Source organism: Canis lupus, chromosome 25, assembly GCF_003254725.2.
Source record: "Canis lupus dingo isolate Sandy chromosome 25, ASM325472v2, whole genome shotgun sequence".
In the NCBI taxonomy this organism is placed as follows: Eukaryota; Metazoa; Chordata; class Mammalia; order Carnivora; family Canidae; genus Canis; species Canis lupus.
This window is the reverse complement of record NC_064267.1, coordinates 33,014,292-33,040,437: the sequence shown is the minus strand read 5'-3', so window position 1 is coordinate 33,040,437 and position 26,146 is coordinate 33,014,292. Positions and strand designations below refer to the sequence as shown.

Sequence of the window (26,146 nt, the reverse complement as noted above, 5' to 3'; positions counted from 1 at the left end):
ATAATTTATGTAATATAAATATATATATATTTATTCGATAGCCTCTTCATCTATTTTAGGATCACTGTTTTTACCAAGGATCCATCATACATGAATTTGATTCTGCTGCCAGTATCAGCACATGTAATGGTCTGAGGTATTGGACAAGTATCTATTTTATTTATAAATTTTCATAATGGATTTTCAGAGACATTTCCTTCTCATCTCTCTAACAACTCTTTAAATAGAAAAATTAATGGGAAAAAACTACTGTGTATTTTCAGCATAAGTATACATTCTGGCCCATCGTTTATGTTAATTTTTGAGAAAAAGATGTCTAATGCACAGCTTTAAGCAAGACAAGTTTTTCAGTATACGATCAAGGGATTCAAGTTGTAAGACTGCTGGAAATCATCTAGCCTGTCCTCTCATGTTATAGACACTGAAATCAGAGACTTGCCTCTGAGCATTCAGTCTTACCGGTGATAGAACTCAACCCAAAAACCAGGCTTCCTAACTTCTAGCCCTGTAATTTCCTACCACACAACATTTCACACCATTTTAATTATCGGGAGTTTAGAGTCCTTAGAAATTAAAGTCAGAAGTAAAGCCTATTTCAGTTCTCTGTAGATCTTGGTCTTAAGGGTAAGAAAGGAAGGAGGTAGAGGGTAGAAGAATAAGAAATTTCCACCTTCATGTGTGAAGTACTCATACATGAATGAGTACTTCACTTGAGTAGATCCCAATATATTCAGAATAAGAATATCTTTGATGACAAAACTTCTGGATAATAGTATTTTACTTTTACGTATTTACAATTAATGCATGATGGACATAAAAATTCACAAATGTTTGCTAGAACTCTGAGATTTCAAAGTAGAGATCGGACTGTCAAATTTCTGAAAATTTAGATGATTTCATTCTTACGAAAGTTATTAATTCAAAGGCCACAATAACCTCATCTTTTTATCATTCCCAGTACCTGACTACATGCTCATGAGACTTTGGTCTTATAGTTTCCATTCTTAAATAGACAAAGTTGATAAAATGGAACAGAAGAATATTGTGAGAAATATAGAAGTAAAATGGAATAGATCTTAAATGTACATCACATTCCCATTTTCCATAGGGGATTCTTCAGGGTATATGACCAAAGGTACCTCATTGAACCAGTGAAATATTCAGATGAGGGACAACATTTGGTGTTCAGATATAATCCAAAGATGCAGTATGCTGCCAATTATTCTTGTACAGAACTCAATTTTACAAGGAAAAATGATCCAAAGGATGATATTAAAATCATGGAAGACCTCAAAATAGAAGTAAGTGCTTTATCTTTAAATCATCTTAATGCCAGGAAAATGTCTCATTTGCTTTTTGATTTCAAAACAGAGATATGAGCTGAACTAATGAAGTACATATGCTACCTGAGTTTGAATCTTCATTGTTTAAAATCTAAAATGTAAATCAAACTTTTTTTTAAATCAACATAGAAAATGTTCATTCCCTACAGTAAATCTCAGTTTGTCCCATCAATTTTAAGAATGGGGAATATTTACAACCATACATATAGATTTATGGCATTAAGACAATAAATGTTTGGAAAGGATGAAATTTGCAATGTCAGGAAACCTCTCCTAAATACTGTCTTCCCTCATCTTCACTGACATTTTTGTTTTTGGGGAGTGTGTTCATGATAAGTCAGGGTCTCCCCCTCTCATCATCCAAATGCTCTAATTATGAATTATTAAGCACAATTATAAGAGTAATAGCAACTTCAATTTCTGGTGGGATAATTGCACAATCAGAGCCCTCTGTGTCTTAGGCTTTCCTGTACTAGTTCTAATCACCTCAAATCTCCACTCAGTGTTAGCCTTTAAGATCTATAAGTACCCCTCTTCTTCAAATATTCTTGGTCCAGATAGTGTCAGAAACTTACTAGATGCCTAACAAATGTTTCTGATTGATTCAATCAACTAACTGTTAAAATACATACTTAGTTCACACAAAAAAATCACTTAGATCTTTGTACGATATGCTTCCGGTTTTACTTAGAGGGTATGCATGCACCTCAAGGCATAACACTGAGAGCTAAAACCAGAATTTTCTGGTGTTGGTGATTTATAAAATAAAAGATCTATAATTAGCAACTTTTTAAAATTTTTATTTATTTATGATAGTCACAGAGAGAGAGAGAGAGGCAGAGACATAGGCAGAGGGAGAAGCAGGCTCCATGCACCGGGAGCCCGATGTGGGATTCGACCCGGCGTCTCCAGGATCGCGCCCTGGGCCAAAGGCAGGCGCTAAACCGCTGCGCCACCCAGGGATCCCTATAATTAGAAACTTTTATACATTTCTTGGAATTCAGGCTACTGTACAGTAGGAGATTGGAAAGTAGGAGAAAAGTAGAAGGAATACAGTCAGTCCTATTAGCTGGTCAGTCTTATGTTTTGCTCTTCACTATTGATAAATCCTTTTTATAGGAGCTACCTAGTAGGCATTTACTTTATACATGAGATAAAACTAAGCATTAAAAATTGTATTCATTATTCTTATTTATAACCCTTCTATTTATTTATTTAGAGTATAAACTAACACACAATGTTACATTAATCTCAGGTATACAACATAGTGATTCAACATCTCCAACTTCTCCATACATCATGCTGCACTTGCAGTGAGTGTAGCTACCATCTGTCACCATACAATGCTACAATATCATTGACTATATTTCCTATGCTTTGCCTCTTATTCAATGACTTATTTATTCCATAACTGAAAGTCTGTGTCTCCCATTCCCTTTCATCTGTTTTGCCCATCACTACTCCTCCCTGCTTCCCTCTGGCAACCATCAGTTTGTTCTCTGTAGTTATAGGCCTGATTCTAGTTTTCATTTGTTTGTCTACTCATTTGTTTTGAATTTTAGATTCCACATAAGTGTGAAATCATATACTAGCAGTCTTCCTCAGTCTGACTTATTTCACTTAGTATAATACCCTCTAGATCCATCCATATTGCTTCAAATGGCAACATTCCATCCTTTTTATGCCTGCATAATATTTGTATGTGTGTGTATACCACATTTTCTATGTCCTTCCATCTATTGACAGACACTTAGGTTGCTTTCTTATCTTAGCTATTGTTAAGTAATGTTGCAATAAATATAATTTTTATTTCACCTGAAAGGCTAAAGAAAGAAAGGAAGGGTATTCAAATATAGAATGTTGTTTTAGGTTTTTAAAAATCTGATGTACAGGGTCATATGTATTAATAATATATTGGGTTTTATTTGATAAATTCTTGGAATTATTAATTATACTCCTGTACCTTACCTTCCTGTATCAATAATATTAACATTTCTTACCAGGAAAACTAACTTAAAACATTAAAATGAGGAACATTAACCATACTTTATTAAATTTTTCATAAATTTCCAGAGGATTCATAAAGAAAAGTATGTTGAACTGTTCATTGTCGCTGATAATAACGTGGTAAGTTTTCAGATGAACATTTGCTCTTCATTCATGCTTATAAAACATAGCTGTGATTCTAAACAAAAAAAAAAGGAGAAAAAAGTATTTTAATCAGAATTCCATTTTTGGCTCAATCTTGTTTTTAGCTTCCCCAAACAGAATTATGTAAGAGGTGATAAGGTCCTTTGGCAGTATAGTGGACTAAGTCAAAAGAGAATTTTCCTCCCTATTATGAACATATGGAAATGATGAACAATGTATACAAATTTTATGTATACATAAAATAAATAAGTGCACAACCTATAGTTTAGTTCAGAAGAAAACACAGGAAATCTCCAAGTCCTAAAAATGAGAAGAGAATCTCTGTCAGAGCAATGTGTAAAATTCAAAAGCTTGGTGACATGTAATATATAGAACATATTGCATTATTCCCAGAGCCATAAAGAGCTGCTGCATCTCTGAAAAGGGAACTGGATAATCCCTTTCCAATGAAACTGCAAAGAGAAAATGTTCTGTTTGTCTATAGCAATGGGTAGGGAACATATTAAGCATGAGAAAGCAGAAATCCGAAACTTGCGCCATGCAATGATGTGGAACATGATATATATTTCTTTAGATACAGAAATGCTAAGCAAAGCTTTCAACGTAAAGGTGATTAGAAACTTGATAAACTATCAAAGCTCAAGTCAAAAGTGTCCTATAAAGACAGGCTCATAATCCAAGATAAAACTAATCACATGAGGAAGTGTCAACCAACATAATAGAAAGTAGAATAAGCTCTCCAAGAACTGAAAATTATCCACTGATATTTGAGATTATACACTTAACAATAGAGTAGGAAAAGATATTAAAACAAAAAATAAAAGAGTTACAGGGAGAATCTGGGGTTTTCTTCCCCTCTATCAGGAAATTTTAGATCAAGTAGCAAAAAATCAAAAAAAAAAAAAAAAAGAAAATATTTGAGCCCATAAATATAGTTTTAATCTAATCAGTTGATGGAACATCCTGCATCCACAAAATAGACTCTCTCTATATATATAGATAGATAGATAGATAGATAGATAGATAGATAGATAGATAGATACTCTTTCCAAGTGCAGATAAAATACTTTCAAAAATTAAACTGGTATTTGTCCACAAAGGAAGTAAAAATAAATAGAAAGGAATAGGTATATAATAAAGAACACCTTTTTTAAAAAGCATAACCAAAGTGGAAGTTGTAACAAAAATTGTTACTAAACCAATAAAAGATCATTGGTTTGGAATCTAAAGCAAAATACACTTTCAAATATTAATTGAATAAAGAAATCAAATCTGAAATTATGAAAAACTTAGAACAGCAGAAATAAAAGATTGGTATGGAAAAAATTGTTTAGATGCAGATGGAGTAGCAGTATTTTGAAGGATATTTATAGACTTAAACATTTCTATTAAAGAGAAAGAAAAAAAGAGAAAGAAAAATTTAATGAACTAGGAGTCTAACTGGAAAAGTTAAAAATGAATCCAAAAAATATAAAGAAAATAGTTTTAACAATGTGTAAAATTTTAAGACACAAACCAAAAAGAAATAAATGGTAGATCAACAAAGCCAAATGCTCATTCCTTGAAGTCATTTCTGAAATAGAGAAATCTCTGACAATATTTATTAAGAAAAAAATAGAAGTCACGGAGTGTTGTTTAGAATCACTAAATTCTACCCCTTAAACTAACACTACGCTATATGAGAACTAACTTGAATTTAATAAAATCTTGAAAAAATTTAAAAAATAAATGGCACCTTCAAAAAAAAGAGAAAATGGAACTACAAATATAATTATAAATAAAAAGAAAGCATAACTATGAATACAGTAGAGGTTATACATCATTAGAAAATATATGTACAACTTATGCCAATACATTTATGAGTGGATGCATGCAGCAAAATACTACCAAGATGACGTGAGAAGAAATAGGAAACTCTGAAAAGGTTTTAAAAAAAATTTAAAAAATAAACTAGCCCAAGTCTATCAACAAATAAACACTAGACCCACATGCATTTAAACACAAATTTTACCAAATTTCCTATAAGATAATCCTATCTTCTACAAACTGCTCTGAAGAATAGGAAAAGAGGAAAAATTCTTCACACATGTTATAAAGTTATTATAATCTTCATAGTAGTTGTTTACACTGTGTAACAAACTACCCCAAACTTAGTGTGGTCTACTTATGTAACTGTAGTAATCTAGTTCCACTGCGCTAACTGGCTGGTGTAAAAATGGCCTCAGACACTTGTCTGGTATGTAGTATTGGGTTTCAGTTGGCTACATACGCAGTGGGCTAGACTGTGCTTCTCACATCACAACTGGGCATCCAAATATCAAGAAAGACTCAAGGCTTCAATGTATAAGAGCTTTTCAAGCTTCTGCTTGTACATTTATTAATGTCTTATTAGCCAAAGGAAGCCATACAGCCAAGCCTAGAATTGATGTAGGAGGGAAATATATAAGGATATAGACATCTAGAAGATTGATTTCTTGAGGGGATTTACTGTGACAATTTATGATGACTTTGATAACAACTCCAAATAACAAATTAAAATTATAAGTCAATTTCACTTACAAACACAACTACAAAAATCCTAAAAATATTTTCAAACCCAATCCTGAACATATCCAAAAAAAACTTACATGGCAATGGTTTATTTTAGTAAAGCAATCATCCCAAATATTCTCAATAAAACTCTTAGCAAGTAAGAATGGAAAAAAATAAAGAATATTTACCAAAATCATTCTATCCTGTATATATATATATATATATATATATAAAACTTAATAATGAAATGTTGGAATTTTTTTCTCCAAAAGTGAGAATAAGATACATTTGTTTTCACTGTCAATATATTTTCTTTTGATAGATTAACTGAAAATTTTAGCCATTACAATAAGACAAAATAAATGAGATCTATGTTAATTTAAAAGGAAGACACAAAATTGTTGCATTTTTTTGAAAAGCAGAAACTACAGCTACTTATTTTTTTAAAAAGGAAATTGATAAAATTTAAGTGCTACTTAGGCTTACATTAACATGTTTATGAGAACATATTAATTCACTTTTAAAGAGTGTTAAAATATGCTTTCTTAATAATAATTTATTAATAAGAAGTAAGAACAATTTGTTAAATTTAATATTTACCAGGTAAAAGTTTGCTTGATATGACTTTAGGGGATTAAACTGGACTTATACATGCATACCTATCACATTTGCTGCCTTAATATTGTCTTTAGATATTAAGGAGGTTAATTTTTGGAGTAGTTCCTATAGAAAATCATCCATTTTCATTTAATGAATTATTAATATGCTAGATTCTGAGTATTATAAATATTTATAGTTATCTGAGTAATATATGCACACATGCATACATGTATGTGTTAGCTGAGTATAAAGGGCAACAGCAAGAACAATGTAGAGTTAGTGTATTCTCGTAAGATAGAATAGAAAACTAAAGGCAACTTTTGGGAAATATTTCAATGTATTTACATATCTTGAAGACACTGTGATGAATTTTAAGCGGCTAAGTAGAGTAAGGATATGGATGTATACACCCAGACCTAGCAAGTTGAAAGAATAAGCAGAACACAAGTGTCTTTATACTGGGGAAGACTAGCTATATAATGAAAGCTTGTCAATAAGAATGCAAAGACCCCATATCACTTTCTTTCCCTTAGCCCATGGATGGAAATCAGTGATTAAAGTACCTTATCCCTATGACCTCCAAGATAGGCTCATAATCTCTCAAATGTGTATTTTAGGCAAGCACTACCAATTGGTCACCAAGAATTCGGGTGTGAAACTATATTTGCCATCCAGAATTTAAGGGGGATGGTGGAAAAAAGGAAACTCTGCACAATAAAACACTAGAAGTAATAGGGTATTAGCAACCAAGGTGTTAAGAAATTTCTTTAAAGAGAAAATGGTCAATATTAAAGGTAAACAAGATGACCAGGAAGATGAGGAAAAGGTGTTCAAATGGATTGGATAACTAGGAGGACATTTATGTTCCTGTCGAGAATAGTTTTAATGGAATAGAGGCAGTTGAACCAATGAATAGTAGTAGGTTGTGTAAAGAATGAGAGATGAGAAGTGAAGAGAGTCTAAAGTTATATCTTTGAGGTATTTAGGTACGTGAGATAACAGGAGAGCAGTGGAATAGTAACTAAGGACACTTACGAGATTCAGAAAAGCCATGCTTCTTTTAATTTTTATTATAAAACAAGTTTGATCATTTGCATTTATCCCTATGGGATACTTTTGTCATTATAAAGTATAATTTATCAGGCTAAGTTGATAATGCTAAGAAGAAGATCCTCATGGCACAAATGTAAATTCCATTTGTAGAAAGGAAAAAAAAAGCAGAATAGTCTACAGAAGGAAAGTCTACTTCATCCTCTCAGGCTTTCCCTAAATAGAAGGGGGAGCCACAATTTCCTGCACTTCTCCATCACATCTCTGGCTCTAGGATGGTACTTGATTACATTCCTTAATTTGTGACAACATGGACATAGAGGGACTGATAAAAGTTTCTGGTTTATTTACAATACAATGGTTTCTATGGAGCTTTAAGAAGTTTTGTTTCACCACCATGATAAATATGGACTCTAAAGGACACTTATCAGTTAGTTTAATAAATCAATGTACTGTAATATATTGTAATGTGAAAGGGGGATAAAGTTATGAAGAAAACCTTAAACTGAACCTTGTCCTTAGAAACTGCTTTATGTAGTTATTTTATATCAAAAATATAATTCTGCATAAATTGCCCATTTTTACCTGACCAGAAAGAATGCCAATAATTTTTTTCTTGAAAATGTCTCATATTGAGAGAAGTATTTTGTTGAGTTTTTATTTATGTCCTATTATTAATGAATGTTGAACTGATGTTTTATTTCCAGTATCGCAGGAATAGTTCTCCTCTCAGTAAGCTGAGGAACAGAATTTGGGGAATGGTCAATTTTGTCAACATGGTAAGATCTGCTACAGCTTGAATCAAGCTAAAAATGCAAATGGAAGAAGATTTTAAGATAGGTGGCTGCTGGATTTTGTGGTAACTTTGGTATTGAGATAGCCCAAAACATAAATTTTTTACCATGTGGAATAATTAGCCAAAATCCACTGAAAAATTCACAGCAATAAATTAACCAGCACTGACGTTTTGGTTTTCTAAGTAAATGACATTTAATATTTAAGACGTTTTCAAATATTGATTACTAATCACAAATTTTATAAAGCTCTGTATAAAGACTTGAATATTTATTGTACATAAATCAAATCCACTAATGCATTTAAAATCCCTGCCCTAGCATTGTTGGAGAGATTGTTTCTGTTTGCCCTCAACTTCAGGCCTTTATCAAGGACCAGTGCTCAATTGTCTCCACTTACATTCTTATCTCTTCTTCAATAGTAATCTATTCTTGTTGGTCACTCAGTAATTACTACCCTAGTTATGGGACCGGGACATTTTATTGCCCTGATCTATCCTGTCTTATAAAAGCTCTGTCCATGGGTCTTTGGGTAAATTATTCTGTTTGTGCTCTTCCTTCATTGGTAGGAGACATTGAATGTTCTGCCCCTAGGTTTCCTCCTTCCTGCTTCTTCTCCAGGGGTAGAAGGCTTTTTTTTTTTTTTTTTCTTTCCCCTTCTTTCAGCAACAATCAGCTTTCATTTGAGTTCTGGGAGCATAAAAAAAAAAAGCCCCACTCTCAACAATGGATATGTCATCCAGACAGATAATCAATAAAGAGTGGTTTTGAACAACACTATAGGCCAAATGAAGCCAACAGGTATATACAGAACATTCCATCCAAGAGAAACAGAATACACCATTTCTTCTCAAGATCAGATGGAATATTTCATAGTATATATTATATAGTGGTCCACAAAGCAAATCTTTGAACAAATTCAAAAAGAAAGAAATTATATCAAGTACAATGACAAGATTACTGGAAAATTTATAAATATGTGGAAATTAAAGAACACACTCCTGAACAATAAATGGATCAAAGAATAAAAGAAAGGTAAAATAAAAATATATCTTGATACTAACAAAAATGGAAGCAAAACATACCAAAACTTATGGGATCCAATAAAAGCAGTTCCAGGAGGAAAGTCTATAGATGTAAATGCATACATACATCAATTAAAAAGAAAATATCAAATAAACAACAATGTTATACCTTAAGGAACTACAAAAAGAACAAACTAAGCCCACAGCACAGGGAAAGAAGAAATAAGATTAGAACAGAAAAAAAAAATACTTGCTGAAAGTCATACAGCAGTTTAATGCTTTTGTTTCTTTCTGGAGAGCAAGAATCTGGTGGGTTTAAAGATGTTCCCAAAGCAACAGCTTCTCCCATCCTCCAGGCCTATACACAAGGGGAGGTTATTTCCAGTCTCTTACTCCACCCTCCACGGTTTCATGCGCATCCAGAGGAGGCTCATGAAGAGTCTGAGCATAGGTGTGAAATTCCTTGTATCTATATTTTCAGAAGGTCCTATACTCTCATTTTATCCCACGCATGCCCTTTAGCAATTCTTTACAATTATTCTTGGCTCAGCATCTCTTTTTATCATGCTCTGCCACTGGGAGATGCTCTAGTACTATCTGTCCCCAAAGGAGGAAATCTTCCCTTAGATTTTGGGCTACTCATTTGCACTGTTACCTCAATTAACTTATGGTCTGATAAGATATGATGTTGTAGATTCTCCGGCTTTTTCTTTTTGTCAGGGTAGAAGCAACATTCTTTCCAACTTTATACATCTTAGCCAGAAGTAGAACTTCTCTGAACTTTAAAACTATGTGTACGGAAATTAAAAATCCTCCTCATATTTTTCTAAAAGGTAGAATCAATGTGGAATGGAATAGTGTAGAAGCAATGTGGAATGGAATAGTGTTTCACCTGTTTCTTTTTATTGATTGATTGATAAGGGCTTTTGTAAGTTTATTTGTGACTTGGGTCTGATCTTATTTTTCCGATAATGCTTTTAGTTTTTGTAACTATCTTTTCTCCTAACCATAGAGGCTGCTAAAGCATTTTTCCAGTTCTATTTGAGAAATAATGGACATGCACTGTTTATAAGGCATACAGCACCAATGGTTTAACATAAACTGTGAAATGATTATCACAGTAGGTTCAGCTAACATCCATCTTCTCATATATGTGTAGTGAAAAGAAAAGAAAAATAAAAGAATAAAGGAAAAAAAATCTCCTTGCGATAAGACCTCTAAGTATCTACTCTTAACAACTTTCCTATCTATCATTTAGCGGGGTTAGCTGTAGTCATCATATTGTACATTTCTAGTACTTACTTATCACTGGAAGTTTGTACCTTTTGACCCCCTTCCTCTAATTTCCCCTTCTCTCCATACCCCACCTGTGGTAACCACAAGTCTGATCACTTTTCCTAAGAATTTTTTTTCATTCCATATATAAGTGAGATCATATAGTGTTTGTCTTTCTCTGTCTGATTTATTTCACTTAGCATAATATCCTCCAGGATAATCTATATTATAAAAAATGGTAGGATATCCTTGCTTTTTTATGGCTGAATAATATTTCATTTTATATGGCTACTATAAATTCTTCCATTCATCCATTATTGGACACTTAGACTGTTTCATGTTTTGACTATTTAATAATGCTGGCATAAACATAGGGGTGCAGATATCTCTTTGAATTGGTGCTTTTGTTTCCTTTGATATATTCCTTTGATTTGTTAGCTGAACCTACTGTAGTAGTAATATATCAATATACATGTGGAATTGTGGATCATATAATAGTTCAATTTTTAAATTTTTTGAGGTTTTCCATAATGCTATATCCATGCTGTTTTCCATAATGGCTATATCAATTTACAATCTCACCAACAGTGCTCAAGGGTTCTTTTTTTTTTTTTTTTTTTCACTACATCCATACCAGCATTTGTTCTTTCTTGTCTTTTTGATGATGGCCATTCTAAGAAGCATGAGATGTTATGTCATTGTGATTTTAATTTACATTATCCTAGTGACCAGAGATGTTGAAAATCTTTTCATGCACTTGTTGACCTTTCATGTATTCTTTTGAAGGAATGTCTATTCAGGTACTTTGCCCATTTTGGAATTAGAATTTTTTTTCTTTTGCTACTAGGTTGCTAAGTTGTTTATATGTGTTGGATATTAACCCCTTATCAGATATATGGCTTGTAAATATTTTTCCACATTCCATAATTTGTCTTTTCACTCTTTTACTAGTTTCCTTTGCTGTGCGGAAGCTTTTTAGTTTGATGCAGTCCCACTTGTTTATTTCTTATTTCATTGCTTGTGCTTTAGGCATCATATCTCAATAATCATTACTAAGACCCATGTCAAGGAGCTTTATTTCTGTTTTCTTCCATAATTATCATGGTAAAACTCAATTTATGTTTTTATCCATTTGAGTTAATTTCTGTGAGTGGTATAAGTTAAGAATCCAGTTTCATTCTTTTATATGTGAATACCCAATTGTCACAGTACCATTTATTAAAGAGATTGTCTTTGTCCATTGAGTATTCTTGACTTCCTTGTCAAAGATTAGTTGACCCTAGGAGTGCCTGAGTGGCTCAGTCAGTTGAACTTCTGACTCTTGGTTTCAGCTTAGATCACCATCTCCATGTCTTGGGATCAAGCCCCACATGTCTCTGTGCTCAGTGGGGAGTCCACTTCCTCTTTCCTTCTCCCTCTGCCCCTCCCCTCGACTCTCTCTCTCTCATAAATAAATGAATTTCTTAAAATAAATGAATCTTTAAAAAAATATTAGTTGACTGTTTGCTTGGATTTATTTGGGCTCTTGATAATGTTCCATTAAACTATTTGTATGTTTATATGCCAGTACCATATTGTTTTGATGACTGTAGATTTATAACTTAAGATCAGGAAGTGTGATGCTCCTGCTTTGTTTGTCTTTCTCAGGATTTCTTCGGCTATTTGAAGTGTTTTGTGTTCCATATAAACTTGAGTAGTATTTTTTCTACTTCTTTAAAAAATGTCATTGGAATCTTGATAGGGATTGCATTGAGTATATAAATGCTTTCAGTAGTATTGATATTTTTACAATATTAATTCTTCCAGTCTATGAACAGGGGATATTTTTGCATTTATTTGTGTCTTCTTTGATTTCTTTTATCAACCTCTCATTTTCAGTATAGACATCTTTCACTTCCGTAGTTAAATTTATTCCTAAAATTTTATTGTTCTTCTTTAAGATTTTATTTATTTATTAATGAGAGACACACACACAGAGGTAGAGACACAAGCAGAGACACAGGCAGAGGAAGAAGCAGGCCCCATGCAGGGAGCCCAACGAGGGACTCCATCCCGGGTCTCCAGGATCACAGCCTGGGCCGAAGGCGGCGCTAAACCGCTGAGCCACCCGGGCTGCCCAAATTTTATTGTTTTTGATGTTCATGGATATGGGATCAATTTCTTTGCTTCTTTTTCAGAAATTTCTTTGTTATTGTATATAAATGCTACCAAATGTTTGCATGTTAATTTTGTACCCTGCAAATTTACGCATCCATTGATTACATCTAATCATTTTTGGTTGTCTTTAGGATTTTCTATATATAAAATCATGGCTGCAAATAGAGACAGGTTTACTCTTTTCTTACTAATTCTGATACCTTTAATCTTTTTCTTGTCTGATTGTTCTAAGTAGGACATCTAGTACTATATTGAATAAGGATGGTAAGAGTGGACACTTTTGTTCTTTCTTTCCTTTCTTCTTCTTTTCTTCTTCTTCTTCTGAGAGAGAGAGAGAGAGAGAGAAAGAGAGAGAGAACATGAAAGTCAGGGAGTGGGCAGAGGGGGAGAGAGAGATTGAAGAGAGGAGAGAGAGAGAGAGAGAGAAACTTAAGTAGGATCCATGTCCAGTGTGAAGCCTGAAACAAGGCTTGATATCATGACTCCGAGATCATGACCTGAGCCAAAATCAAGAGTTGGATTCTTAACCAACTGAGCCACACAGGTTCCCCTTTCTTGATTTTAGAGGAAAAGTTTTCAGCCTGTCACCACTGAGCATGATATTAGAGATGGGTTTGTCATATATGGCCTTGATTATGTTGAGATATGTTCCTTCTATGCCTAATTTGTTAAAAGTTTTTTTTTAAATAACAAATGAAATTAATCTGCCAAGCTGAGATATGATTCTTATGATTCATTTCTTTGATTCTATTAATGTATCACATTCATTGGTTTACTTATGTTGAATGATCCTCACATCTCAGGGATAAATTTCACTTGATCATGTGAATGATTCTTTTAATGTGTTGCTGAATTCAGTTTGGCAGTATTTTATTGAGAACTTTTGCATTTATACTCATCAGAGGTATTAGCCTGCAGTATTCTTTTCTGATAATATCCTTTTCTGATTTGGGTATCAGGCTAATGCTAGTCTTGTGCAATGAGTTTGGAAGTGTTTCCTTCTCTTTGATTGTTTTGGAAAAGTTTGAGAATGATATTAATTCTTTAAATGTTTGATCTAGTAAAGCTAACTGGTCCTGGACTTTTCTTCATTAGAATATTGTTGATTACTGATTCAATCTCCTTACTAGTAATTAGTCTATTCAGAGTTTCTATTTCTACTGATTTGATCTTGGTACATTATATAGTACCAAGAATATTTGCATTTCTTCTAGGCGTCCAGTTTTTTGTCATATAGTTGTGCATAGCAGCCTCTTATCTTTTAAATATCTGTGGTATCCATTGTAATCTCCTTTTTCATTTATAATTTTGTTGATCTTTGTCCCTTTTCTTTTTCCTTAGTCTAGTTAGGATGTGTCCATTTTCTTCATCTTTTTAAAGAATCAACCCTTAGTTTAGCTAATCTTTTACAATGTTTTTCTGTTCTCTACTTCATTTATTTCTCCTATAATCTTTATTATTTCCTTTCTTTGGCTATGTTTGGACTCTGTTTCTGTTGTTGCTGTTAATATATAATTCTTCAAGGTGTAGAGTTATGTTGTTTACCTCAGATGTTTCTTATTTCTTAATGTAGGCATTTATGGTTATGAACTTTCTTTCCTCTTGAACTGTTTTTGCTATATCCCATAAGTTCTTCACATTGTGTTCCATTTTCATTGTCTTAAGAAGCTCTTTTATTTCTCCTTTAATTTCTTCTTTGATCCATTAATTGTTCAGGAGAGTGTTGTTTAGTTCACATGTTTCTAGTTTTCCTCTTATTATTGGTTTCTAGTTCTATACCATTATGTTCAGAAAAGATACTTGGTATGATTTTTTAATGATTTTTGAATTTGCTAAGAATTGTTTTAAAACCTAACATATAAAAAAAAATAAAACCTAACATATGATATATTCTAAAAAATATGTGCACATAAGAATATGTATTCTGCTATTGTTAGATAGAATGTTCTGTATATATCAGTTAGGACTAGAGTATTGTACAAATGCACTGTTTGCTTATTGATTCTCTGTCTGGATGATCTATCCCTTGTTCAGTGTGGAGTATTAAAACATTTTTTTTAATTTATCCTTTCAGTTCTTTTAGTTTTTCTTTTTATATTTAGATTTTCCAATATTGGGCACATAAATACTTACAATTATGTCTTCTTGATATATTGACCCCTTTATCATCATGTAGTGATCTTTGTCTCTTTTTACCATTTTTAGTTTAAAATCTACTTTGATATATGCATAGTTACCCTTGCTTTTTTGGGGGGGGTATTATTTGCTTGAAATGTCTTTTTCCATCCCTTCATTTTCAGTGTATGTGTGTCTTTAGGTCTAACATGTCTTTTGTATGCTGTATATTGTTGGATTTTGCTTTTTTATACATTCAGCCACCCTATATCTTTTGATTGGGAAATTAAATTTATTCACATTTATAGTAATTATTGATAGGTAGGGACTCGCTATTGCCATTTTGTTAATTGTTTTCTTAGTTTTGTAGATCCATTCTTCCCTATTTCTTATCCTACTGTCCTTTTCTGTATTTTGATGTCTTTGATATTGGTAATAGGTATGCTTTGACTTCTTTATTGTATGCATCTAATTATCAGAAAGTTTTCCCTTGAGGTTATCATGAGGTTTACATAAAATATCAATCTGGGAGATTCTTCCAGATGTATAGATTTTCTTTGGCAGAGATAGTTCTTTACCATTCAGCTCTGTTTGGGTTTCTGTGTGTGTCTGCAGATAATGTCTTTGAGAAGACTATGCTTCTACTCTGGTCTATTTTTGGATATAACAGTTTCATCTCTGAGGATGGAGAAGCAAGTTATGCCACTGGCTAAGAACAGTTGTATAGCCCTGCAAGCTTGGTTCCCTTGCCAAGTGAGGATGCAGAATGGGCTCCCCAGTTGCCTGTATTTTCTAGTCAGGCTTACTAGACCAGAAAGTGAGTACTATATTCAGTAATACATGGAACTATGAATTACTTTCCCTGGATAAGGCCCAGTGCCTACACAACTCACTGTTTGGGGGCACAAAACAGCTCAGAATGTGCACAGAATTCCCTGATCAGAGAAGGACATCAGTTTTGTTCTATAGAGGAAGCCAAGGCCTGTGCTATCTGTCCAAATGTCAACTATACATAAGGCTGTTGAACGGATTACACACCTTCCCATGTGCTCCGGTTAGGCTGCCTGCTGGGACATACTGAAAACTATATTCAGTGATGACCAGGACTATGAGTTAGATTCCCTGTCCTGGTGCAATAGAAAAAGCAGCTTTAAAGCTGGACTATATCTTTGTTGTCTTAACTTAAGCTAAACTGCACCCCAAAAGCTGCAGCCAAACAGGGCCACTGGCTTTGCTCTGCAAACTATAGGCTATGTCTGCCTTTCTCTTGTGCCTTTCTGAAGTTTTCTGGGATGCACAGCTTTCATGTGTTTTACCAAACTTCAGTCAGTTGGAACAAAAAGGCTCTCTTCACCATGGGTGGACTATGTCTCATTCTCCTTGCCTGGGTAGCGACTCCAGACAACTCTCAATTTCCCAAAGAGGCTCTCCAGTTAGAAGGGGCCAGAAACTACCCTCGCCTTGGCTAAAAATTAATTCCCCTGCCTGTGTGTAACTCAGGAAGCCTCCACACTTGGTATAGGTTTCTCCTAATATCTGAAAGTAGAGCATTCCTATGAAAGATTTAACAGGAATGCTCTAATTTCAGATATTAGGAGAAAACTTTCATAGGCCAAAATAGCACAAATCAAAGAAACAATTACTATTAATTTATATGGGAATGTTTTTGAGCCAAAAAACAACCTCTTTTAGGCTTTTCTGGTACCTTAGGTAACATCTTGCTAACAAATGCGCAAAATAAATTGATATAAAGTACTGGTGCTCAAAGACACAGTTCAAATCTATGGCAGCTTGATACTGTGATTCTGAGCATGGTTCCTGGAGAAAGAGCTTGGCAGTTCCACCTACCTAGGGTATGTGCTGCCTCTATAGTGACTCACCACAAAACAAACACTGAGCATTATTTTTCCTTTTTGCCCTTTCTCATGAAAGCAAAAATTTTCTTCAGATTTTTTTTCTCCAGTGAAAACAAATTCTAATGTAGATCTTTTGTGAAAGCAAAATGGCATAAAACAAACTCAAAAATCAAGGAATATCTGTATTGGCTTTTTTCTGAAAGTAATCAGCTCCACCTATCCACTTCTTTCTCAAACCATCACTGATTCACACACCTTTCAGGAATGTCACCATCTCTTCTGGTCAGATCCAATGAGAAGACTCCCCATGGTGAGTGGGGCTATGTCTCAGTTGTCTTGCCTAGGCTACTCTCAATTTCTCAATCTTCAATCAGGAAATCCCAGGAGCTACTCTTGGCTTTGTGTGTGAATTAATCCCCCTGTGTGTGTGTAGTGTGGAAGGGCTCATGCCTGGTACTGACTTTGCTCTGGGGTTGATCAGCTCTGCTCCTCTGCCTCTCAGCTCAAACTCCTCTTGGTCTGTTTCTTATATTTTGCAATTGTCTTTATTACTACCCTAACACCGATCTAAATATAAGACTCAGTCTTTCTCTTTGGGTTCCCATTGGCAAAGTAAACATACATACAAAACTGGGTGCATATTACTGAACTTTTACTAAAGATTTCCAGTTTAGATTGGGAAGTCATACTGGTCCTTTATCCTCCACATACTCATTATTTTACTGTATCCTCTCTCATTTACTTTCATATTGCCTTTACCTTTTTATCTTAGAAATTTCAAAGTTTGGGGTGCCTGGGTGGCTCAGTGGTTGAGCATCTGCTTTTGGCTCAAGGCATGATCCTGGGATCCCAGGATCAAGACCCACATCGGACTTCCTGTGGGGAGCCTGCTTCTCCCTCTGCCTGTGTCTCTGCCTCTCTGTGTGTCTCTCATGAATAAATAAATAAAATATTTGAAAAAAAAAAGGAAATTTCAAAGTTTTTTCTTTACTATGAAGAACGAATCAACTCTTTACAATTTCCTGAATGGGTATCTCCAAACCCATCCTAGCATTCTATAGATGCAGCAGGGTTTTATTTTATAGGATAATTTCTCATTAGAAGAGAGTACATTCATAGGATGACAGATGACAAATTTTGTTACCATTTGCACTTTCCCCAGTTTTATGGGCCTAAAGCTCACTTATGAGTTGTAGAGATTCCAATGAGCAAGGTTAAAAGAAATTGTTTCTGTGGGACCTCACTTATAAGGTTTATTCCACAGTAAAGTCAGGGTCAAAAGGAATAGACATTATAGGTTCCAGTATGGATTTGAGATCATGATTTCACTAAAGGTCTAACTTCATGAGAGTTTAAAGGAGGCCTAGTTCTCATGCTTATGAAATGACTTTGTTGGACTATGTTGACAGGTAGAATTCAATATATTCATATTATGCAGGTTAAGAAAATTAGATACTTAACACAGTGTTGCTATACCCAGGATGTATCACACTTCTTAATAACTGTTTGCATCCTCTACTAATACTGAGTGAGTGACCTCTTCATTTCTACTCTTAACTCAATGTTCATAGTTCTTCATTCATTCTTTCAGCCTACTTTGTACTGGCTATTATGAAATATAAAATTGATATAACATTTTTTTGGTCTAAAAATCTTCTTAATAGTTGCCTCAATTCTGTCTTCTTTGTGCTGGCATCAGAGGATCTACCAACTTAGTGTTTACAAAAGCAAATGGGAATGGAGTGAGAAGGCTATGGGCTATAGCTATTTGCATCTGTTTTGAGCAGTCTCCAAGAAGATTTCTCAGGCAACAAAGTAGCTCCAAAAATCAAACAAAACTATTGCTTTTTAAAAGCCAGTATCAGTTCTAATTTGCCATAGAACTAACTAATGACTTAAATAGAGAGATAGATAAAGAACATTCATTCCTCTGTGTGCCACTGTTAGTAAACTCACATCTTCAGGTCAGTTATAATCTCAGAGTTTTACTAAATTATTTATTGGACACATCTTGAGCCCAGTGACTGTAAGGTTTATGATATTCAAAGGGAACCATATTGTTCTTTTTTTTTTAGTTAAGTTTCTTTGTTGGTCATGGCAATTCACTCAGTATTCTGAGCAATTTACTCTACGTTCTGTTTCAATATAACCATTTGTAAAATAAGGCCTACACTTTTTGTTACAGTACTTCACATGTTAAAATTATTACTTTTTTATTGTAGAGGAATATAGTAATGATGAACTATCCTTCTGTAAATTGACTCTGTGAAAATTAATTTCTCCTTTGAACAGATTTATAAAATTTTGGACATTCATGTGACATTGGTTGGACTTGAAATATGGACAAATGAAGATAAAGTACACATAGATTCAAATATAGAAAACACCTTATTGCGTTTTTCAACTTGGCAAGAAATAATCCTTAAAAAAAGGAATAACTTTGATCATGTTCTATTACTCAGGTATGTAAGTGCTCTATTTTTCTGCATACTCTAGGTGGATTAGAAAAAAGGAAAATAAAACGAATGAGCAACAACATACTTTTTAAAACAATTGACTTTTGCACAGTACACAGTCACAAAATATCAATTGTTTTAAAAAGTATGTTGTTGCTTATTCGTTTTATTTCCAAATGAACTTTTTAATAGTCTTTCTTTCTAATACTGATTAATACTAGAAAGTAAACATAACACATTTACATTTCTGGGAAGGGTTGAAAATGTCATTAGGTAAGCAATATACTTTTATAATTGATTTATTTATCAGCATCCAACACTAACTCCTTTTATTCTTCTGCACTATGCCATTCCAATACTCCACCAAAACCTACATTTCGGAGAAAGCACTTCATTCTCTGGACATTTTCCCTCAACAAAGTGTCCTTATCCAATGAAAAGCATTTCAAGAGCATCTCTTCCACAGCTTTAATATTCCTAAGTAAACAAGGGTTTGGATTTATCAACAATATTGTCATTCTTAAAAAGGGGGGGGGGGCATTTTAAAATCATTTTTTGTAATTCAAAATAACCATACTACTCAGTCTATAAGGAAAAGATAAATAATTGTGGAGCTGAATTGACTTTAACCTTGCATTAACCATAGTCCTATTATCCTAATTAAAATATGAAAGCACAGCTTTGGAGCAATGGAGTTTTTTAGCATTTCTTCTAGTGCCCTTAAAGCTACTATATAACAATGGTACCCACTTTACCTACTTCATCTTCCTATAATAGCAGTGTTTCTCCTACAGCCTACAAATATGCTTCTTAGCATTATTTAAATGTTAACTTTCAATTTGAACTCAGAACTGTGAGCCTTCTAGAACCTGTAGTTGGAGGTCAGCTCCAGCTCTTTGGCAGACTGATGAGAGTGAACCACACCTCCAAAGTCATATCATTTCTGATTTTCATATCTGGGATGGCCCACAGCATATATATCCAGGGGGATAGTTTTACCTGACTGAGACACAGATATTCATTCACTAGTATGTTCTAAAACTATAGAAATTAAAGTAAAATATCATAATAACCTTTATTTTGGGCAAGATTATCCTCTTTGCCTATTTCTTGGACATGTGTTTTAAAATACTTAATAAATTAGTCTAGAAATAATACATGGCTGTAAGCAGAAAACTTTTTACTTTCATGAATGCCTCATTCTGAGCAGAAGCTTCTCACAACAATAGTATGTCTGCAAATAGGAAAATGAGGAAAGTTCTCCTAAATGTCTAATTGGACATCATATTTGGGATTTCTTATGTGTTGAGTTTCTTGTATGTCCTCTTATCTATATTCACATAGATGAGTGATGAAATAATATATATGGCATTATCATGGTGTGTGATTTTTGTTTTAAGTAACCATGAGCAAAATCAGAATCCAGATTGCATTACACTGATGCTTCATCTTTATACACAGTATTCTATTCCAAGATTTCTAGCGTCTAAGAAGACAGACATTTTAAATTCCTCCAAGATACATAGCTAAACACTGAGACTAAAAGTGTATCTTCTTGATTAAAAGAGTTAAAGATTAAAAGGGATCATCTAGCCTGACCACCTTTCTCATATTTGAATCTTCTTACTTATATTTCAAGTGTGGTCTTCCAGTTCATGATGGCTCTTTAAAGTGGTCCAATTCTAAATGTTCTCGAAAGTGTATCAAGTCTGGACTCCCTTAGTATATACATCTATATCTGTCTTTTTAGGTAATCCAAGGATAGTTCACATGACAACTCTTTTAAATGTTTGATTATGGTTACCTAATGCTCTATGAGTTTCTATGGTTGATTAAAATTTTTTAAAACTTTCAACTATAGCTAAGTAATTAATCTCAGTATTGAGTCTAGTTATTATGCTGTATTTTTTCCTTCCAAACACTTTTAACTTAATTTTTGGCCTTTTAAGTGGTTTTATCTAAAGCTGAGTGTAGAGTAAGCCATGTAAAATTGGACTCTCACGTTATTTTTTTAAGTTCTATTTTTTCAGGATTTCAACTTTAGATTGTACTGATTTATTCAATACCCTCTAATATGCCACAAGCTTTAAATGAACTTAATAACAATTAAGATCATCCTGAATTCTAGAACTTCAGGGAAAAAAAGACATTTTAATGTGCAAAGTCACTAGCATTATGAGGATTCATTGCAATTCAATCTTTGTGTTAATTAAACTACTGCCTCAGACTGAAGAGTGTATTTGCATCTTTTTTTTTATTTGCATCTTTTTTATAGTGGGAAGTGGCTCTACACACATGCACAAGGAACTTCTTTTTCAGAGGGCATATGTCTGCCCTATTACTCCTCCAGTGTTGTTAAGGTAGGCTGTGTTTTATTTGTTATTAAACTTAATCACAAAGTTTGAATTTAAGTTTTATAAATTTTCTGTCTCCTATTGAAAGGGACCAGGTGTACCTTTGTGGCTCAGTCAGTTCAGCATCCAACTCTTGATCTCAGCTCAGGTCTTGATCTCAGTATCATGAGTTCAAGCCTTGTGTTGGGCTCTGCCTGGGCATGGAGCCAATGAAGAAGAAGAAGAAGAAGAAGAAGAAGAAGAAGAAGAAGAAGAAGAAGAAGAAGAAGAAGAAGAAGAAGAAGAAGAAGGGGAGGGGGAGGGGGAGGAGGAGGAGGAGGAGGAGGAGGAGGAGGAGGAGGAGAAAGAAAGGAAACATGTTCATTCTGTCATATATTCCCACCAAGATATATCACAATGATACTGCTATGTTTCCTTTATTAAAGAGGAAAAGAAATGTCTTATAAAAGGTATAGATAAACAATGAAGGTAGACCAGTGTTGTTCATCATCACATACCACTACTGTGCAATATAAGACTGTACTCTAAAAATATGACATCACATATTTTTTTATTTTTACCCTCTTTGAATATCTAGTATATAAAAGGCAAATCAATAATGTTTAGTGTATTGTGTAGGACATTAGTAATAATTTTTAGCTGTTTGTAAGAATGAGTTTATAGAAATCCAATAATGACTATTACTATGCCACAAAAAAAGAATTTCAAAATGTGAGAGTTAGAGACCCTCAAAAGATCATTTACCCAATCTCACTATATAATTAAAAGAACTTAGGGCAGGACTGGAATGTGATGAAGTCAATGGTCTCTCAAATAAGTTCTAGTTAATCAGAAGCTAGAAACCAGATCTCAACCAATAGTTCAAAACACTATGTACTAAAGTATATTATCTTATAGAGATTTCTAGCGTACATCTTTTCTTGGCCTCAGGATCTTTTGCCTGACCTAAATGTAGTTGCAAGCAGAATTGCACATCAGCTGGGGCATAACTTTGGGATGAAGCATGATGATTACCCATGTACCTGTAATTTTGAGAGATGTGTGATGGATCGTGGTGGAAGGTAAGGCTCAAACAATGTAGAGAAGACACTTAAATATTTTGGGCATGCCTCTTGATTAGAACTCCATATTGTGGGTATATATTGTTATTATGTGAAAATTTTACTAATATATTCCATGAAGTCTATTACAAAACCAGCCATGATAGGCTATTTCCCTTTGGGGGCTAAATCTTATCAGTTCATAGTATCTGTCCTAGTGACATGATGAAAGAAATTCTAAAACTCCATCTGAGTATATTGCAAAAGTATACAATGATTAACTAGTAAATCATACTAAGGTGCTAAGGAGAAAAATACACTCCATGTGCCTTGTTTTATCATCTTTGCTATAAACTCTAATTTCTGGGCAGCCCCGGTGGCGCAGCGGTTTAGTGCCGCCTGCAGCCCGGGGTGTGATCCTGGAGACTGAGGATCGAGTCCCACATCAGTCTTCCTGCATGGAGCCTGCTTCTCCCTCTGCTGTGTCTCTGCCTCTCTCTTCGCTCTCTCTAAATAAATAAATAAATAAATAAATCTTAAAAAAAAAAAAAACTCTAATTTCTTTCTTCCTTCAAATCTTTACTCAAATGTTATTCTCAGCCAAACCTTCTCCAACCACCGGATCCAATTTTTCGATCCTGTCTCCTCAAATACATACTATGTCATTATCCATCCTTTCCTTTTTTGTTTTGTTTTTTCCATTCTTGGTATTAATTACTATCTAAAGTGATATGCTTTAGTCTATGCTTTACCTACTTAGCTTACTTATTATTTTATTCCTCCAACAAAATATAAATTTCATGAGGTCAGAGGGTTTTGTTTTCTTTTTTTCACTGTTTTATCACACTATCTAGAAAAGCCCCAGATACATACTAGGTACTCTATAAATAGTTACAGAACAAATGAATGTCCTATATCTCCCCATCGTGCTGTGAATTACCTGCAGCGAGGTCCTAAACTTTATACATATTTTAACTCCCTCACAGAGAATACACAGTACATTGCATATAAGAAAAGTGTTTATGATGATGATCAGTACTTCTCCATATTGATTAAATGAAATAGTGAAAGCACCCAAGCACAGTGACTGGTGTAGAGTAAAAGAACTAAGTAACTGATATTTAAATTGATAGCATTATCTACATAATTAGCAGTATTTTTCAGGGCCCCACCATTCCAAAGTAATGTATTTAAGACTCTAAAAGTTCATCTGTGTCCATCATGTCTCAATAATGGCAAGGGAGTCAAAGCAAAAGGAAGACAGAAGGGAGATGAATTTTAGTCTATTAATCTTTAAACTTTTGAGAAGTATAGTGCATTCTATGATGTGTAAGAAAATCCTAAATAAATGATTTATTTCAACAAATGTTTATAGAGAACTAGTTTGTGCTAGGCACTATATTAATTTGTGCTTATTTTTTAAAAAATATAGTCCCTGCATTGAAAAGCTTGTAATCTTGTATAAACGATAAACAAATATATAGGTTATGTCAAGAGAAACAAATAAAAAGTGATCTAGGAGCAGCAGGCACATTCAGTCTGAACTGTGGGCTTTGGAAGGACTTTCTGGAGGATATATAGTCAGAGTATGTTTACCAGAATATCATGTGTTGGCTGTTTCAATAAGACATTTTCTACAACAAAAGCGCAGTTGCTACTCTCCTATAACAGTAAAGCAAAGTAGGAGAAGTAAATGAACTTTTAGAGTTCTTCATTTATATTTATCCTTTCTAAATTCTTCATAAAAGTTTCATAGCTGTTCCACCACTGTGTATTGATAAAATTAATCTTTTTTTAATTCATCTAAATCTAGCATTCCTGCAATAAAATTTAGTAAATGCAACAGAATTCAGTACCTGCAACACCTGAAGAATTATAATCCCACATGCATGTTCAATATTCCATTTTCTGATAAGTTAAGTGATTACCCATATTGTGGAAACAAGAAGTTGGATGAAGGAGAAGAGTGTGATTGTGGCTCCATTCAGGTATTTGCAAATAATATCTTTAAATTACAAAGTTTATGCTTAGCTTGAACGTAGGCAAGGAGGTAGCCATTAAACAACCATGATATTCCTTGTAAAGTTTTAAAGAATGTGTTTTTTGTCTCATTTTGAAATGAGTCCCTGGTGTGGCCTCATTACAAGGCATCTTACCAAGTCATGAACTGTATAATGATCTTACTGGAGATCCACAGTACCGCATTTGCCTGGTTTATATGGTAATTGGTTCTTCTTGTAAGAAAGGCCTGTAGGTGCCATTAAGTCTGATCTCATGCATAATAGGAATCTGTTCTCCACAGTCAGGCAATTGAGCTTTACTTGGGGCCTTATAAGACTGGTCTATATCCCAGTTGGACAGTTCATGTCATTAGAAAACTGTCTTAACCGAGAAGAACCCTTCTAACCTTCCACATATTTATTACAGCCTTGGTCTCTGGAACATTTAGAACATGGCTTTAAGATAAATTTTAAAGTAATTCTTAATCTGCTTTTCTCCAACATAGAAGCTATTTCTCTTAAGAGCCTATCATATAGGTATGGATCTTAGCCACTTCTCAAATTATTATATTTATAATATAAATATTTATATTTATAATTATATATATATAAGTTCCCAAGTTCCACTTGGGAACATTTTTAAAACATGGGTTCTGATTCTGTAGGCCTGAAGTGAGGGTGAGATCCTTCATTACTAACAATCTGCAAGGTTATGTTGATACTGCTGGTCTGAAGACGACATTTGTAGTATGTACACTTAGACACTAATTCAAAATAAGTCTAATAGCCTAGTGAATCAGAGACTATATGATCAGAGTGGGGACAGTGACATGTAAAGAAGTTGCAACAACTAGTTTTCAAATGTCTCAGATTAAATGTAAAGAGGCTCTTAAATTTGGAAAATGGTGCTTTTGCCTATGCACATTCTTTAGAATGGTTCTACAGTTTGATTCCAACACATGAAGTACCTTACAATACAGGATGCAGACAATTTCTTTTGCTATTTTAATTTTTTAGAGTACATAGGCCCTAAGCATCCTTCCTGCTAATTATTTAATGATGTATTAAAAACAACAAAGTTCCACTTGAAATACTTAAAATCTTGAGGAAAATGTGAAATTAGATCTTCAGAAGTTCTATTATTAAACTTTTAGAATTGAGAAGTAGCAAGATCCTTTCAAAGAATGGAAATCATCAGGAAAACGGAAGGTCAGAAACTTTGAACTTTGTATACTGCTGATGAAAATTCATTAGCATGGAGTACTAAACGGCCAATTTGGAAGAAAATAGAGGCACCTGGGTGGCTCAATCAGTTAAGTCTCCAATTCTTGATTTTGACTCAAGTCATGATCTCAGGGTCTTGGGATTAAGCCTCACATTGGGCTCCATGCTCAGTGG

The 26,146-nt window shown here is 33.9% G+C and overlaps 1 protein-coding gene across 2 annotated transcripts in view; it reads left to right on the top strand.

The window, feature by feature from the left end:
• Positions 1 to 26,146, top strand: part of ADAM7 (ADAM metallopeptidase domain 7) — a 61,614-nt gene that overhangs the window by 18,577 nt on the left and 16,891 nt on the right. For both annotated transcript variants that reach the window (XM_049101306.1, XM_035718628.2), the window contains exons 5-12: positions 60 to 136; positions 1,109 to 1,301; positions 3,417 to 3,470; positions 8,384 to 8,455; positions 19,191 to 19,360; positions 21,630 to 21,714; positions 22,639 to 22,769; positions 24,562 to 24,736. In XM_049101306.1, coding sequence (XP_048957263.1) covers positions 60 to 136; positions 1,109 to 1,301; positions 3,417 to 3,470; positions 8,384 to 8,455; positions 19,191 to 19,360; positions 21,630 to 21,714; positions 22,639 to 22,769; positions 24,562 to 24,736 — 957 coding nt within the window. The remainder of the gene's footprint in view (positions 1 to 59; positions 137 to 1,108; positions 1,302 to 3,416; positions 3,471 to 8,383; positions 8,456 to 19,190; positions 19,361 to 21,629; positions 21,715 to 22,638; positions 22,770 to 24,561; positions 24,737 to 26,146) is intronic.